This window comes from Gasterosteus aculeatus, chromosome 11, assembly GCF_964276395.1.
Source record: "Gasterosteus aculeatus chromosome 11, fGasAcu3.hap1.1, whole genome shotgun sequence".
In the NCBI taxonomy this organism is placed as follows: domain Eukaryota; kingdom Metazoa; phylum Chordata; class Actinopteri; order Perciformes; family Gasterosteidae; genus Gasterosteus; species Gasterosteus aculeatus.
In genome coordinates this window covers 4,418,547-4,434,765 of record NC_135699.1, presented here as the reverse complement: position 1 = coordinate 4,434,765, position 16,219 = coordinate 4,418,547, and the positions used below count along the sequence as shown (strand labels likewise).

The 16,219-nt window shown below is 48.3% G+C and overlaps 2 protein-coding genes across 4 annotated transcripts in view; both read left to right on the top strand.

Annotated features, from left to right (window-relative positions):
* The first annotated feature begins 355 nt into the window (after positions 1-355).
* mcoln1b (mucolipin TRP cation channel 1b) lies at positions 356-7,781 on the top strand. Of its 2 annotated transcripts, none has more exons than XM_078084516.1 (13): positions 356-607; positions 1,152-1,369; positions 1,464-1,625; positions 2,601-2,757; positions 3,268-3,349; positions 3,475-3,571; positions 3,762-3,861; positions 3,944-4,050; positions 4,473-4,622; positions 4,717-4,818; positions 4,956-5,058; positions 5,487-5,693; positions 5,792-7,781. In XM_078084516.1, exons 1-13 carry the CDS (start codon positions 565-567, stop codon positions 5,917-5,919), a joined length of 1,656 nt encoding a protein of 551 aa, XP_077940642.1. In that variant the 5' UTR covers positions 356-564; the 3' UTR covers positions 5,920-7,781. The 2 variants fall into 2 exon arrangements, with proteins under 2 accessions (XP_077940642.1, XP_040046332.2); XM_040190398.2 differs by having other exon boundaries at positions 4,936-5,058.
* A 3,698-nt stretch (positions 7,782-11,479) lies between these two features.
* The window catches only part of prr36b (proline rich 36b), a 29,285-nt gene continuing 24,545 nt past the window's right edge, over positions 11,480-16,219 (top strand). For both annotated transcript variants that reach the window (XM_040190389.2, XM_040190393.2), the window contains exon 1: positions 11,480-11,855. The gene's annotated coding sequence lies outside the window, so the exon portion shown is untranslated. The remainder of the gene's footprint in view (positions 11,856-16,219) is intronic.

Below are 16,219 nucleotides of genomic sequence, written 5' to 3'. Positions count from 1 at the left end.
TGTCTCCTCACACTTCCTGTCTGTCTCTGTACTGTCCTGGAAAAAAAGGACATTTGAAATTTTGGTGCCAGAATTATGCATGACCCCAAAATGTGTGCAAGTTAGATGAGAAGATTGATACCACTGTTCCAAGTGTGCATGGTATCGATGTCTTCGTCTCACTCTTTGCAACAAAGAAAATAAGCGTTTCCCAAAACGTCAATGGCACCGTGTGATGGTGAATAAAATGTTAAAACAAAAAACTGTGGCCGAGTCTGTGGTCATTGTCGCACAAAAGCATGTATAACATAATATATAAAAACGTATATTGACATATTTGCCCGGATGAGCACGTCGTGTGTCTTTTTCAGCCGAGTCTCCAGGCTGCAGCAGCGCTGACGTCAGTCACGTGGGCGGAGTCACGTGGTCCCCAGGAAGCTGCGGTCTTGTTTACCTGAAGTGTCATCGACGAAGAGCCCCCTTCGCCTGCCTGATGAATCCCGACCGGCCTGCCTCCTCCACGAAGCCGCTCGCTGGTTGACATCCGATGTCCTCCTCCGTCTTCCCCGTGTGAGCGACACCACCATGGCGTCCTCGAGCTACACCTGCATCCACGACGGGGCCACAGGTTTGTCTGCACACCTTTAATGTCCCAGTCATCCGCTCCTCCGTGTTTCCTCCTTGTACATTTAGTGCTGCAAAAAGCTCGCGTGTTGGAGTATTCCCGCGGTCAGAGGCGGAGGGAATGTTTCATATGGACGTTAAATAGATCCTCCCATGTAGTGTTATTCTCACAATGAATGGTGTCCGTGACACCATTGATGACACCATTCATTGACATACATAAGTGAGTCCACCGGGTTGGTGAAATCATCTCGTGTACCTGATCGTCTTGTTGACATGATGGACACAGATCATTTGCACGACTGATGACGTTTAGTCAATGCAACAGAAACGACACAGTCCTATGTGTTATTTAAGGTAAGACAATTCCAGATTAAAAAAAATAAAATGTTGCTTCAAAAAGGTTTTGATCATCAATGTAGTGCTCATCAAAATAAATCCAAAATTGAATTAATCGATGCTTTTGTTTTGGAGCTCAATTCATACCTCGAAGCGAACGCGCCCCTTTCGATGTCTCGTTAACGGCGATCATGACCTGTGTTTCCCAGAGAAGGACCGGCTCCTCTCCTCCGTGGCCAACTATGGCAGCCCTCGTCCCAACGCCCTGGTGGGCTCCGAGGCCCCTCACAAGCAGGAGGAGGAGGAGGCCCTGAGGAGGAAGCTTAAATACTTCTTCATGAGCCCTTGCGACAAGTATCACGCCAAAGGACGCAAACCTTTCAAACTGGGCCTGCAGCTGCTCAAGATCATCATCGTGACCGTGCAGGTGGATCCATATTTGTGCTGTTTTCATTACGTCATAATAACATTTAGTTAGTACGCTCAGGCTGAGAAAGTGTCTGTTTGTGTCTTCGTGGTAGTTGGTGCTGTTCGGGCTGAGCAACCAGATGGTGGTGACATTCAAGGAGGAGAACACGGCTACGTTCAAACACCTTTTCCTGCAGGGTTACGAGGACGGCGCTCCGCAGGCCGTCTACACGCAGGGCGAGATGTACAGCCGCATCCACTTTGCCGTAGAGCAGGTGACAATTACTATGGGGAGTAATAATCAGGGTACTGCCTTTTTTTTAAAGCGAGGATTCACCCAAAATAAAGAAAATACGTCAGCCGTGCAGCGGGTTCTTGAGAAATGCTTTTCAAAAGCGACACATTTTTATTTACACCACATACTTCCCAAAGAACAGTTTGTGTCGGCAAACTTACATCTACTGAAACTTCCATAACAAGCTCAACACGTTTGTCTCTAACTTCGTGATGCTTCTGAATTGGCGCGGTCATATTTAAAAAGAGACCTGGCGGTTGAAAATTTGCTTTTTTGAGTCCCCATACATTTTTTGATTCATCTTAATTCTTGAGCATGTTTAGCTAAAGCTACTGGCTTTGTAAATCACACAAAAAAAACAGTAATTGTAAACAGTAAAATATGAAATCTCAAGCTTTTGGCAGGATCTCGGCGCTCTGATGCCCATCAGAAGACCCCCAGCACAGTGATTTACAATATAATACTAACATGCTGATGTTCACGATATTATTTCTGCTTGTTAACATACCAATATGCGCTAGCACCAAAGACAAAATACAGCTATTTTCCTCATATTTGTATTATAAACCAAAAGATTTTACCTAATTGGCTTAAAATCAAACCCTCAAACGCCCTGTTGGACTGCCGTGATTTCATGTTACCACAACGCCTGCATAGTTCTTGTACAACACTCGTTATGGGAGGGGTGAGCGGAGGGGTATTCAGTTAGCTGCAATCTGCAGCCTTACCACTAGGTGTCACTAGATCCCACATACTTGTGGGACCATTGTCTACACTGACCGCCCACTGAAGAACTTCACTGCATAGGCCTAGACGCTGAAACATCCCAAGATCTGGAGGATATCAAATGAGAACTCCCACTAGAGAGGAAGAAAATCATTTTAAATATAGTGATACGTATCTAATCGGCCTTATTTTCCTGATTAATTCTCTGCTTTTCCTCTTCCCCCTTCAGTACATGGCGCTACCTCAGATCTCGTTGGGGCAGTATGCATACGTGTTGGGCGTTGGCGTGAAAGGGAGTGCACTCTCCCTCTGCCAGAGGTACTACAGGCGGGGCACCATCGACCCCGTCAACGACACCTTTGACATCGATCCCCATGTAGATACCGGTATGTAATGACGGTAGTTTCTCTCCCCCGTGTTTGTTAAATTGGTCTCTGGGTGTTTGGCGTTTGAAGACCAGCTGCCTTGTTATTTACTCAGTTCAAGGATTTTCTGGGCCCAGAAGGAAATGAGTGTGTCCGTGAGTCATTGTGCATGTCGAGAGGTTGCCCTCCAACTGTGCCCTACTTTCAAAGGCTACAAATAGTTCCTATCGCAAAGCCTTTTTTTTTCCACATACTTGTATTAGCCACAGGCCTCCCTGCCTTGAGAAAGGAGTTATTTGCATACAGCTGCTGATTTGGCAGAGATGGCTTTTGGCAAGGCGGGATAAATGTTGCGGCGATAATAAAGTAAAACAGTAACAATCTCCGAGGGGGACGATCCCGTATTGTTAATGCCGCGAGGAAGTGTGTTCCGTGCTTCGCGTGATTAGGAAAATGCTGTTTTAAAATATTTCCCATGTGGTATTTGTGTAGTTCCTCTAAAGCAATTTTCTGGCTCTTTTTTTCCCCCAGAATGTATTGGACTGAATCCACTGACTTCCAGTCTGGCTCCAGCAAACATTGACTACAAGAATTTCACTCTCCAGTTTTACAAGTCAGATGATTCTATGTTTTGTTTTTTTTAACAGTAGAAATGAAAAAGGTGTGATTTTCCTCCTTCGTGGTGTTAACTTGTTGAACAAACGTAACATTGTCTCGCTGTGTCCTGTCTGTGTCCAGGCTGATCAACGTCACCATTGACTTTCAGCTGAAGGCCATCAACATTCAGACGATTATAAACAATGAAATCCCTGACTGCTACACCTTTGCTATCACGGTGCGCTGACTTTTCTATTATATCTGTTTAAATAAGCGCCTGGAGTCACCGTAAAGCACACGTATCACTGTGGCCCAATTGATCACAACTCTGTATTCGCCAGTTGTGCTTTAAAATGCGGCAAAAGAGGTGGAGGAATTCTCCCTCTTCCAGTGCCGGTTTGTTCACGCTGGTTCTTGTTTGATATCAGATCGTCATGGATAACCGGGCGCACAGTGGCAAAGTGAAGATCAGTCTGCAGAACCAGGCCTCCATACGGGAGTGCAAAGACCCCAACGTGTCCGGACACGGTGAGCACGCACTCGCCTCTCTCCGCTTTATCTGTCATTCGCCTTTCTTTCATCCCTCTAATTCGCCTTGATCTTCTGATAGCGGACAGCTACGCCCGGGAGTTCCTCGATGTGCTGGTGGCGTTCGTCTGCCTGCTGTCCCTGCTGCTGTGCGGCCGCTCCATCCTCAGAGGCATCGTCCTGCAACATGTGAGAGATCCGACCAAGCGTAGCGTTTAACTTTGGTCAATGGTGCCTCTCAATGGGTAGATTGGTAGATTGCCACCATTTGCTTACTCGTTTTCAATAAACGAACCATGACAGTAACATTCAGATCTACCAAATACCATTTAGATACGCTGGTGGTTTTGTTGATAACAACATGAGATAAAACAGCGGGATTTATATCTTGGTGACCTGAATCATTGTGTATAATGAAAATAGTTTGTTTCTGGTGAAACCGCGAAGTTCATATATGACAGTGTGGTTATTTTTCTATTGAAGAAAACAAAAAAAGGTATATAACATGAATTCAAGTTCATCCCCTTCATTTTGTGGGTGATTTAATGATTTAAACAGAACCGAACACAGACTCTCATTTTTGTCGTCACCCCCCGTTCCCCCCCAACCAGGAATACTCGCAGTTTTTCAAGCGCGGCCTCGGCCGCAGCGTGAGCTGGGGGGAGAGGATGGAGTTCATCAACGGCTGGTACATCCTGCTCATCGTCAGCGACATGTTCACCATCATCGGCAGCTTCATCAAGATCGGGATCGAGTCCAAGGTGATGTGAGGAAACGTCACGGACAAAAATCCCCCATTATTTTCTCTGGTTTCCGTTGCGTTTCTGGTAATACACAACGCGTGTTGTCGTGCAGAATTTGTCGTCATACGACATGTGCGGGATCCTGCTGGGAACCTCCACTCTGCTGGTGTGGGTGGGAGTCATCCGCTACCTCAGCTTCTTTCAGAAATACAATGTAGGTGAAATAAAGACACGCACACAAATGAAGCTGGTCTCTTTCCCCCTGGTTGTTCCCATGAAGGGTCCATCTATGGCATCTTGCTCCTTCTCTCGCCCTCTCTGCGTCTGACAGATCTTGATCGTGACCCTCAGAGCTGCGTTTCCCAACGTGATCCGCTTCTGCTGCTGTGCCGCCGCCATTTACATGGGGTACTGCTTCTGTGGCTGGATCGTGCTGGGGCCGTATCACACCAAGGTACAGCCCACTGAATGAACGCCCGGCATCGTCAAATGCCCTCCAGCCTGCATCGTCTTTGCAGCTGTGTATGATTAATGAGAGCGGAACACTCATGACAACATGCAGCGGATTGTTTTTTTGGCTCTTTGTAGCCGAGAGAGAGTGTTGGAAAAAAAGTGACACAAACCAGCTAATAAATCAAACTTCATGTATGCACCAAATTTACAGAGAAAAACTGTATAAAAGGAGTTCAACAAATTCAAAGGCCCCACAGAAATGTGTGTTCACATCCGTTTTTACACGCTTGACTGAACCTCATATATATCTATTATTTTTTTGCTTAAGGCCAAAAGTGTGAGATAAAAAAGATTGATGCGACTCAAAACTCATCTGAACGTGTCTTCCAGCGTGTTTTAAAAAGTCTTTGTCCTCCCTTGTGTAAACAGTTCCGCTCCCTCTCCACGGTGTCGGAGTGCCTGTTTTCCCTGATCAACGGGGACGACATGTTCGTGACGTTCCACGAGATGGAGAAGAGCGGCGCTCTGGTGTGGATCTTCAGCCAGGTCTACCTTTACACCTTCATCTCCCTCTTCATCTACATGGTGCTGTCTCTCTTCATCGCGCTCATCACCGGAGCCTACGACACCATCATGGTACGCCTTTTACTTTCACCCGGCTGCATGTCAGTGCTGAGGCCGGTGTGTGTGTGTGTGTCAGGGAAACATTCATCTTCGCGTTGTTCTTCCCGCAGGCTCAGACGCAGGAGACGGTGCGAGTCAGCGATTTGCACGAGTTCATCGCAGAGTGCGCGGACACGCCCAGCTCGGGCAAGTTCCGCGGGCCAGAGGGGTCGTCGTGCTCCTTCCTCTGCTGCTGTAACTGGTGAGGAGGACGAGGAGGATGCACAGAGGGAGTAAGCAGTGTATGACTGTGTGTGTGTGTCGCTATATTCCCCTTCTCCACAAACAGCCAGCGAACAGACCGGCCCCCGGACCACGCCATCTTCTGATAGAAACGTGCATTTGCATTGGTGGTCCGGCGCTCCGTACTTGTTTGGGCTTTTTGCTCTGTGTGAATAATTCATTGTTGGGGCTTCGATGACCAGTAGCTGCACAATGCCAGTAAACGTAGTCCTCACTGTAGACTGGACAACTGAGTAAGATGCATTCGCATTTTCTCTTAGACCGATGCTCTTTTTAGTGTCCACATGGCTGCTTAGCCTCCAGGATTTTTATTTTTTCGCCTCTTGATTATGTAAATGTGTGTATTTCCTCTGACTTGATATAGTAGCGGTGCAATGGGGAAAAAAGAGGGATCATTAAGTAAGAATTGGCTCCTGTAACGTTTTCAGTAGGGGCTCTTCCTCCACTCCCCGCCTGCATTCTTCTTATACCAGAAAGGACGAGCCCTGCAGCCCTGCAGCCAACTGGTTAGTCATAAATCTGTAGGAACTGTTCCTGCTGTGACTAATGCGCTGCGAGACGGAGCGTTCTTGCTGTTTGGCTGCAGTGTGCCGCGCTGCACATTTGTATAGGAAATCCAGGATGCAAACGGCATCAGTGTCCCCTGGGTGTCCTCACTTTGAAAAGAATCATGCACGACGGTCAGTGTCGAGACACAAATATTTTAGGAGCGAAGTTTTAATGGGTTAAAAATACAATTCTGCACGTTAAGAAAGTTTAAGATATTCGTAGCTGTATCGTTGAGTTCTCCCATCATGCACGCAACCGTTAGCTAGCTAGCTAGGTAAATTAGCCATATCAATGCACAGCGTTATTTATTCTGATGTGATTTAGCTGGCAGAGTTGTTGATATGTTAAAGAATGTGTGTGAAATGTGTCTCTTTATCTGCAGTGAGTGCATCCTGGTCCAAAACACACTAGCGCCTTAACTTCATTGAGACACGTCACCTACGCCCCTTTGGGATGTGAACTCTTCCTTGTGACATATTTCCCAGTTTTATGATCAAATCTTCTTGAATGGTCCGTTTTTAAAAATCACTTAAGTAAGTTATAATATGTATAGTTTAAACACACAAAATAACGCAAAGATCTACTATGCCAAGCTAGTTTCTCTGAGGTGGTTACATTCGCTGTAGCTCGAGCTCGCTGGAGGTCTGTCACTGCACTTTGCTTTTTGCTTTCCTGGTGTACTTTTATTTATTAGTTTATGTAAAAGATGTGAAAGTCTGATTCCTGTTTTCCCGCTCTGACTCGGCCTTGTAGGGTAGTTCGAATGCAGCTTAGAGAGTTGCTAACATTTGATATAATGTACACATGCACAAAAAAGTGCTTCTTTATTCACCTCATGGAAAAGGAAAAGGAATATGTAGAATGTCTCATTTCTGAAGGATGGGGGAGTGTTTCAGGACTAAAGGGGACTGTACTTTTTTTTGTGCACACTAACATGCTAACTTAAAATGAATGATTATTGTTTACAATCACAACATGCATTTACCTTAATGAATGTTTATTGGCGGGTACTTATTTGCACTTAATGAGGACTGATTTAAAGGTGTCACGTAACGTGCTTCTGTTCCTGTTCTCTGTGTGGCCATGTTCTTTTTTGTTTTACGCTAACTTTGCATATGTTTCCTTGTGTTTTAACTTTATATTTTAAGTGATGGCTGAAAAGGGAGTTTCTCTGTTTTCTGTACAGGAGATTTTTACCCTAACTTATTAACTTCCTTCTGTGACCATGTGAAGTACCTGTAGATCAAATAAACTGTTAAGACTCTCAAATTGTGTTGGCATAAGAAAAAATATTATAGTTTAGAATTATAGTTTATTAAATTATTATTTTTGATATTCAAGGCACGTAATGTAATTAGCCATTTAGGAAGAGCCATTTAGGATTGAAGCATTATTGGTGGGACTCGTAGCAGTAATGAGAGCCTGTACTTTAGTTTAGTTGCGCTGCTAGCCTGCTATAGAACGTGATACCACGCTCATACAGCATGAAACGTCTGAGCCCTTCAGTGTGCCGTTGGCACCACTAGAGGGTGAAACAAGACTCCGTCTGCTGCCACCAACCAACAAACCGACCGATACAACAGGCAGAGCCAACGAAGGAAGCTAAAACGCCGCTACTCCGGCAGGGTGGGGTGGAACATTAAGAAAGGGAGCGGCTGGTTGCCTTCATTAAAGATGAATTACCCTTTGTAAAATGCTTAACCTTCAAATCCACCATTACCACCACCCACATGGCAACACGAGGTCAGCGGACGCAGAATACGGGAGGGACAGCGAGCCAAGGCAGCTCTTAGTGAAGAGGAGGAGGTGCACGTCTGTCCGAAACCCCGGGCACCTGCATTCATTATTTACTCAAGGACGTTTCGCAGAGGCCAAGACGAAGCACTTTAGAATCCGACTGACGGGAAACGGCCAGCCTTCAGGGTGAAGCTGCTTATACAGGCCCATGGAGGACAAGCGCAGCAGGGCAGAGGCTGCCGGCGGCTTTCCCAATCCTTGTTAACACTATTCACGCGCACCGGGGAAAAGCAAATGACTACGGGAAAGAGGAGGATAAATGGCAGGAATCAATCCAGAGGCTTTTTATTAGCATATGCCTTCAGATCATCATCATTATTCTGTGTAGAATAGAATGTCTCTCACACACTTAACAGCAGGGCCGTGCAAGGTGCCACCTGCCCATCAGGAATAGCTGGACATTCAGAGGACAAGCACATATCGACTTATAGGCCGGCGGAGCCGTGGGGATCCAACTGACGATGCTCTGATGTATATACTTATATACAGGCTTTTTCCCTGTTGCGTGGGCATTGTTCTTCTTCTTCTTCTTCTTCTTCGAGTGTTGCCTGCTTGGTGAGCGTGGTAACATGCTGCATGTTAATTACTTTGCTCTCTTCAGGGAGTCAACGGGCAGATGCACCCACATGTGCTAACCTGTAACTGACTGCATTCACACACACAGTCTGTTAGCATTGCATTCATGCAGAATGATATTTGCGCGCATTTCCAGAGGGGTTTTAATTCACCTCGAAATAAAGAAAGAAAAGATGGCGTCCGATGGGCTGGGTGTGGTCTTGTGTGGTTTTGGCAGAACTGGCGGAAGATGGCCGTGCAGCCTGACTGTACACAAATGTGTAAAAACTCAACGCCTGTGTCTGTTTTGAAATAACCAATGTGTCGGGTATGAGCTTGTCAACCTCTTCCGGAGCCGAGGTTTGTTTTTTGGGGGCTTGACAGCGTGCCAAACCCTTTTGTGCCGCCCCAGCTGGACTGCGTGCCGGTAGATGGGGAGGAGGAAAAAACAATGAGATAAATAACAGGGGAACTGTGCAGCGGGGTACGCAGCCCTGCCCCTTCCTGTGTCCGCCGCCGCGCACCGCCATGTGGAAGGAGAAAAAACAAAAAAGACCACCTTCCTCTCTTTGTTGAGGCTGGTGGACCGTGCCAATATGTCCGTCAGCGTCAAACCAGGAGGCACAACCTCCCCACCCCGGGGTCTCCACCTTCTTCCTGGTCTCCTTTCATACACGCACCTGCACTGTCACATTGTTTTACCCCAAACAGGCCGATGAACTGTTTGAATGAATTGACCTTGAACAGAAAGAACAGCGCTAGAAATTAGCTGCTCCATTTCAGAAGAGCACCACTTCCTCTGGAAACCCGACAGGGGACGATGAACTGGGACCATGAGATAACATGTATTTTTATCCCTTGTTTTGAGTTTTTGTACCACATATTGCCGTGCCATGCTCAAATAAATCTTACCCCCCTCTCCAGTGCTTGGAAAGAGCCGGGTGAAAAGCAGCCCACAGCAGCCCGGCTCATGCAGACAAGGCCGGCTGCTGTGGAAGAGCTGAGCAGCAGCAGACAGCGAGACAGACAGACAGGCGGCATGCCCACCCAGACTGTCTGTGATGAAAAGCCCTCGTTCTGCCGAGGAGCATGGCGCACGGAGACAAAAGCATCTAAATCCCTGCAACAATGGCATTCTGTGACCGAGAGAAAAACAGACTACTTGACCGAAAAAAAAAAAAGGGGGGAAGCACGCTGTGTCGGCCGCTCCTTTTAGTCTTCATTTCTTGCTGGCTGGCGGTGACAAACTATAATGGCGGGTAGGTTTGTTAATAAACTGTATCGGAATTCTAAATTGCGGGACCTTTGACTTCAGACAAAGATGTCGGAGCCCGTAAATGTTGAAATTGGGAAATCAACAGGTCTGAAATGTGGATGAAACAGTCACATTGAGGCAGACAATGGCCGCAACTTCATGCATGTGGGGTTGCAGTAATGCACCGATGTGTGTGTGTGAGTGCGTGCAGTGGGGCATGGAAAAAGGGAGAAAAGGGAGAAAAGGTTTTGAAGAGGAGAGGAAGAAGGGGGGTTGCAGGGGCCTTGGAGGGAGGGCAACAGACAACCGGCAGGAACTCTGGCATGGGGAGCAGGGTGACTTGCAAGAGGTGACATCATCCTTAATTTGACTAATCCCCGCTGCCTGCGAGGTGATTGGCTGCGCTCGGAGAAAGCAGAGGTTCCCCTGCCATTCGCTATTCAGCCCTTTCAATTTCAGCGTGGCGCGGCCGTCGTGGTGGATGTTGCCTTCAGGGTGCTCGTATTTTTAAGGTCGGACATTGTGAAGAAAAGGAAAAAAATGTTTTAAGGATTACAAAATAAAACAAATGGGCTTTAAAAGCTGTAATGCCATTTGTGTTCATCAAATTGAGTTGTTTTGTGCCAGTTGGTTCGTCCATCTGGAGGGAACTAGTGGGAAATACTGTTTTTTACAGGCACTGACACCCAGAATTAAACAAGCAGAATGAATATGACCCTTTCATCAGTCAACATGGTCTGAGTGTAGGCCTTTGTTATGTTAGTTGTTTGTTGACACCAGGCTCTGGTTGAGGAAGCACAATATTTCCCATGACGTTTCGCTTTAATATAACACATTCTGGAACAAATTTCCAATTATGGGGAAGTCCTTGTTATGATTTCAGCTAGAAAAATGGGTACAATTCCTTCTGTGAAAGCTGAACCATATCAGTTGTTTTATATTTAGAAAAATGTCTGCAACAATGATTTTTTCCATTATGAATAAATATGCTTACTTTTTTAACTAGCTGAAAAATTGTTAGGTCAATAAAAATGTTGAAGAAAAATGTCAATGACTAGTGTTGATTCTTTAGCTCAGCAACTGTTTCTATCCAAGATTTGTCACAGACACCCCATAAAATTATGTAGGGACATAAACGTTTATTATGACATTTGGAGGTACTTGTGAGTGCATTTTGCTTAGACAGAGCCATGCTAGCTGTAAAATAAAATAAAAATAAAATATTATATATCACATAATGTTCATCTTATTTTAATGTCTGGTTCTGTACATAAACTATGTTGTTTAATCAGCTCAACAATGATCCCATATTACATTCATATGTAAACCTTTCATTATTCCGACATTTCCTGCGGCACCTGAAGGCAGCGGGAGCCCTCTCCTCCGCCCGTCCATCGCTCCTTTCACCGGTCTACGCTCGTGTGTATGAGAGGGGGGGTGAGAGAGAGAGAGAGAGAGAGAGAGAGAGAGAGAGAGAGAGAGAGAGACTGACTGACTAAACTGAAGCGTCATTCTCCTCCTTTCTTCCTTTCAGTGAACGCGCATCATTTGTGAGAAACGCCGCTTGTCACCCAGACGTTCCTGTCGCTCGGCTCGACTCGCTCCGTCCTCCCAAGTTTCCTTTTCATCCTCACTTTCTCTCCCCCGGAGCGACTCGAGGATCCAGCCGGGCTGTGCCGCCTTGCCGTTGGGCGTAGCTGGGGAGGATTCTGCTAGCTCGGCCGCTGCACCGACTGGTAAGGACCGATTTAGCGTCAGCTAGCTAGCTTGCTAGTTAGTTAGTAACCGCCGCCGGGCTAATTAACGTCTACCGGCCGAGTCGTCAACGCGAACGTTACGCCCGCGGTCCGTTACGGAGGCTCGAGTCCCCGTTTGAACGCCGCGCGCCGCCTTACTCGCCGCAACTGTTCGCGACGCGTCGCTACGCGGTTGTGGCGTCGCTTTGTGTGACTGAACGTGCCCGTTAAATACAAACGCGGTGGTTTTGGTGTCACCTCGTGTCTTGGTCGCCGCGCCGTTGTTTCAGGCTCCCATTGAAGGGAGGGAGGGGGGGGGGTCGGTGGGGCGGTGGCAGGCTGCGAGCGCTCAACAGATAAAGGCTGCCCGAAAGGCATCAGGTACTTGCCTTCTTTTTTTTTCCCCCATTCACGTACGCGAATACCAACCAGCAATGTTATCAGCATCTACGCGACCATTTTGTCTGCATTTTCCCCCTCGCTGAACTTTTCCCCCCCCCCTCCTTCTCCATCCTCCACCGCGGACGCCCATTGTTCTGAGATGGGCCGAGTGGTGCGGGTGCCGAGAAACGTTCCAGCGCCTCTTGGGGGGGGGGGGGGTGTGTATGGGAGCCGTTTAGGGGGCTACTAGATCCCGCTCATGCCCACTCCGTTTTGCACGTCAACCACAACCGAATAAATTAGCATTAACTCGTGTGAGGATGAAATGGCTCCGCGGCGGCTGTGCGCAGACTCAAGCTGGCGTGCAATCAGAGGTGATTAATGTAACCCCCCCCCCACAGAAGTGATCAGCTATTGTGACTGTTGAGGCTGGAGGGGCCCTGTGGCTGCTCCAGCAAGGTTTTTTTTTCTTTAACCCGGGTGCAACAAGCCAGATTACCCTCCAGTCTGCAGAACAATGGGGACGAGGGGGGGGAGAAGCCAAACCAAGAGCATTTAATAAACTGCACAACATGCAAGCATCGAAACGCTCTGTGACCTCAGCCCCCCCCAGGCAGGTCCGTGGACGGGTCGAAGAACGGCCACCATCACATTGATGCCCTTTTTTTTTAGTAGATGCCCCCCCCCGGGGCGACTAATATGATCACTTTGAAGGCTCTGCCCCGCACAGCTCTGGAGAAACTCCAGGACCCTTAAGTCAGAGCCCCCCTCCCTCCCAGCCTCCACGCCGTGCGGATGAGAGAATGGCTGACTCACAGCGTTGGAGGATGAGGAAGGGAAATGGAGGACCGGCCTAATGCAATCAGTTTAAATTCTATTTGGCTGCCATTACAACCACACTGCTTTTTTATGAAGTTATTTAAGATGGTCTTTAAAGCAATTATTGGAGGATGTGGATTTTCTGCCGGAGGCATTTTGTGGGTGGGCCAGATTTTTCAGAAACTATACTTTAATGAAGCGGATTATGTAATGTGAAAGAAAATGGGGCGCAATTATCTCGTCTCCATCGTGGGTTGGACCAGAGTGGTGTCTCTCATTCGGCCTTGTTCGTTGTTGGTTTTAACAGCACTCGTCGCTTTGTCTCCTGCCACCGTCTGCACTCCATCACAATGAGAGCGTATTGTGTCTGAAACCGTACGGGGGGGCAAATTAAGCTACTCATTCTGCAATGGAGACTGAATGAATAGACACAAGTGGTCAAGTAGTTGCAATTTTGAGAACGATTAACAGTCGGTTGATCATTGTCAAAGTATTGATTTTTTCTAATGATTCAGGCACGAATGCAAAGCAGTGTTTTTTGATTTGTGTAAAGTAAATCTGTTATTAATTAGTCAACTCTTCAATCAGCAAATGTATAATCCTTAACTATTCTGATATTTGACAAACTTTCTGTCGATTTCAATTTGAATGTTCTTTTCCCTGCTTCGCCCCCCCCCCCCCCTCCCCCAGCTGGCCTCTTGACCCCATGCCCCCCCCCTCCGGAGAGGGGATATGACTGTCTCATCTATAGAGCTGTGTAGCCTAAGGACTGGTGATTGGTGGGTGTGTGACTCAGATTCAAAGCCCAGCCCCCCCCAGCTCTGAACTTCTCAATTGTAAAAAAGGACAAGCCTGTGCCTCTGGTCATCACACTGAGGAGCATGACCCTTGAGCTTCTTGGCGTCCTTAAAAATGACCACCATCACCCCCCACCCCAGCCTTCCCCCCCGCACACTTTTTTCCCCTTCCCTACAATGGCTTCTTGTTTGGATATCAGCACCTCGACAGAAGCTATGTGCCAACGCGTTTCCGCCGCTGTGTTCGGGGCTGATTGAGGCCTGAGGAAACGTCGCTGTCGTCCGCGCTCCCCGGCTCGCGATAGCGGCCTTTGGATGTCACAGTTGTCACCAACTGCCCGTTGGTTATGAGGCTGTATCTGCCGGCAGCTGCAGTAATTCACGGCCTTGTGGTGGGAGACCGGATGGCAGGTAGATATGCTGCCCCGGCGCCCGGTGTGATCCAGATCACGTCAGAACCTGCCCTCACCATAGCCTGGATGACAGGCGTTTGTGCCAGAAAGTGGTGCTGAAGACAAAATAATTAACTCCCTTCACCATAGGTAGCTGGGGGGGGGGCATTTTGTTGCTGCTGTCAAATCAGGGTCTCCCGGGGACAGGCCTGGTTGTGCGGTTGTCCTCGAAGGAGCTGCCAGCAGTCCGTCCAGTTGTGTGCTGGACGGTTTGGTCTCAGAAAGCTTGAGGCGCTGATCCGGTCTAACTGCCCGCCTCCCCGCGTAGGGATCGGATTCCTTCTGGAGACGATTCCACTTCAAACGGGAGGACATAATCCTCTTTAGGACACAGTCGTTACACTTGTACTTTGCGTGCGCGTGTCCGTGTGCCCCCCCCCCCCCACCTCCCCTGGGCCAAATCTCGAGAGAACGCCAAAGCCTCTCGGGCGTTATCTGCCGTTGTGTCCAGATGCCCCGGTCCTGCCCTCCTCCCTCCATCTCCACGTATCCGCTCTATCAGGGTGCCATTGATCCGAGCCACCAGCTGGTCCTGAGCCGGCCTGATCTCATTTACCCCGCCCCTCCAAAAAGGACCTTGTTTGCGGGCAGACGGCCCGTCGTGGAGACGATCCAGCAGCTCATCAAGTTACAAATTAGCCCTCTTTTTTTTTCAGTGTGGGTCCTCTTTCTCCCCTTGTCTTGCTGTTGCTCTCTGTCCCTTAGACAGCCCAACCCCCCCCCCCTCTTCTCCTGTCCTCTCCCCGCCCTCTTGGTCGTTTTCACTAAAACCATGTCACTTCTGTCTGTCTTATCTCCCCGGGGAGGGCGCTAACAGCATCAGTGGAGCCTGTCTTGCTAATGCACTTCCTCTGTCCGTCTGTCTCGCTCTCTCTCCCCCCTTATCTCACCCGGTTCCTCACTTTCTCCTGTGCGATCAATATCCCCAAAGTTGCGCTCTTCCCAGCTGGCTGTCCCTGCAGGCGGTGGCGCCCAGCCGAAGCTCGTAGGTCGCAGCCTGCCGCGCTTTGGGGCTGATAGGCCCTCTTTACCCCCCCCACCCCTCCTCCCACGGTATTGTTGAGTTTCTGGGACAAAACAAGGCTTCAGTCGTTGCTAAATATCCCTCCCATGTTCTTTCTTGGTCTTGCCTTCTCCCCCCTGTGTAGTGTTTTAGCTACAGATCAGGTCGACTGTACGAGATTAGCATCTCTCTTTGTCCAGAGTTAACAAGCTCTGTCATCTGTTAATCTGTGCCGTTCTCCCACACCCGGTGGGGGTGGGCGGCGGATTCTCCGAGCCCGTCGCACCATGGGAATGACCGCATTAGAGTGTTTATGTGTGCGTGTTCTGTGTACGTCAACTTTTTCAGAGCTGCCAAAGGAGGAGGGGGGAGCGGGGAGGGGGGGGGCTTGCACAACAGCCTGAACTGTGACATCATCGGCATTCTCCATTTGGGCCAGTCAGGCCGGTCGTGTTGCCGGTTTGTTGAACTGTTTTTTTGTTTTTTTCCCCAACGAGAATACCCCCTTCGCTTCAGTTGCGTTTTCACTGGCGGACATTTTGAAGTGTTCAAGATTAGCGCTGGCCTTCCTGGTCACATGTTTGCTGTGATCCAGGTGTCTGTCGCGCAATCCGCTGCTCTTCCCTCACACAGAGACGGGGGCGGTTCTCTACCTCCCAGCCGGGCCTTTGTTCCTGCCTCAGTTGGTCTAATCGATCACGCCAGCGCCTCACTGGAAATCAATTGATAGAAATGACTTTTTAAGGAGTATCGTCATCCCTCAAGTTCCATCCACCAGGTTTTGATTTAGCAAATAAGACATCCCTGATGGGGAATGTCAGAAAAGTGCTGCCAAGCCCTTGTGTGCCACACGAGAGATGATCTAATTTGATGAAAAATATTGATCTGAGAAGCCTTCAATTATCGCTGCGT

Bases quoted from the DNA above. Each gene is read 5' to 3' on its own strand.
- mcoln1b (XM_040190398.2), top strand. From the start codon at position 565: ATGGCGTCCTCGAGCTACACCTGCATCCACGACGGGGCCACAG. The intron at 3,350-3,474 runs GTCAGATGATTC...GTCTGTGTCCAG, and splicing joins TTCACTCTCCAGTTTTACAA to GCTGATCAACGTCACCATTG. The intron at 3,862-3,943 runs GTGAGCACGCAC...ATCTTCTGATAG, and splicing joins CCCCAACGTGTCCGGACACG to CGGACAGCTACGCCCGGGAG.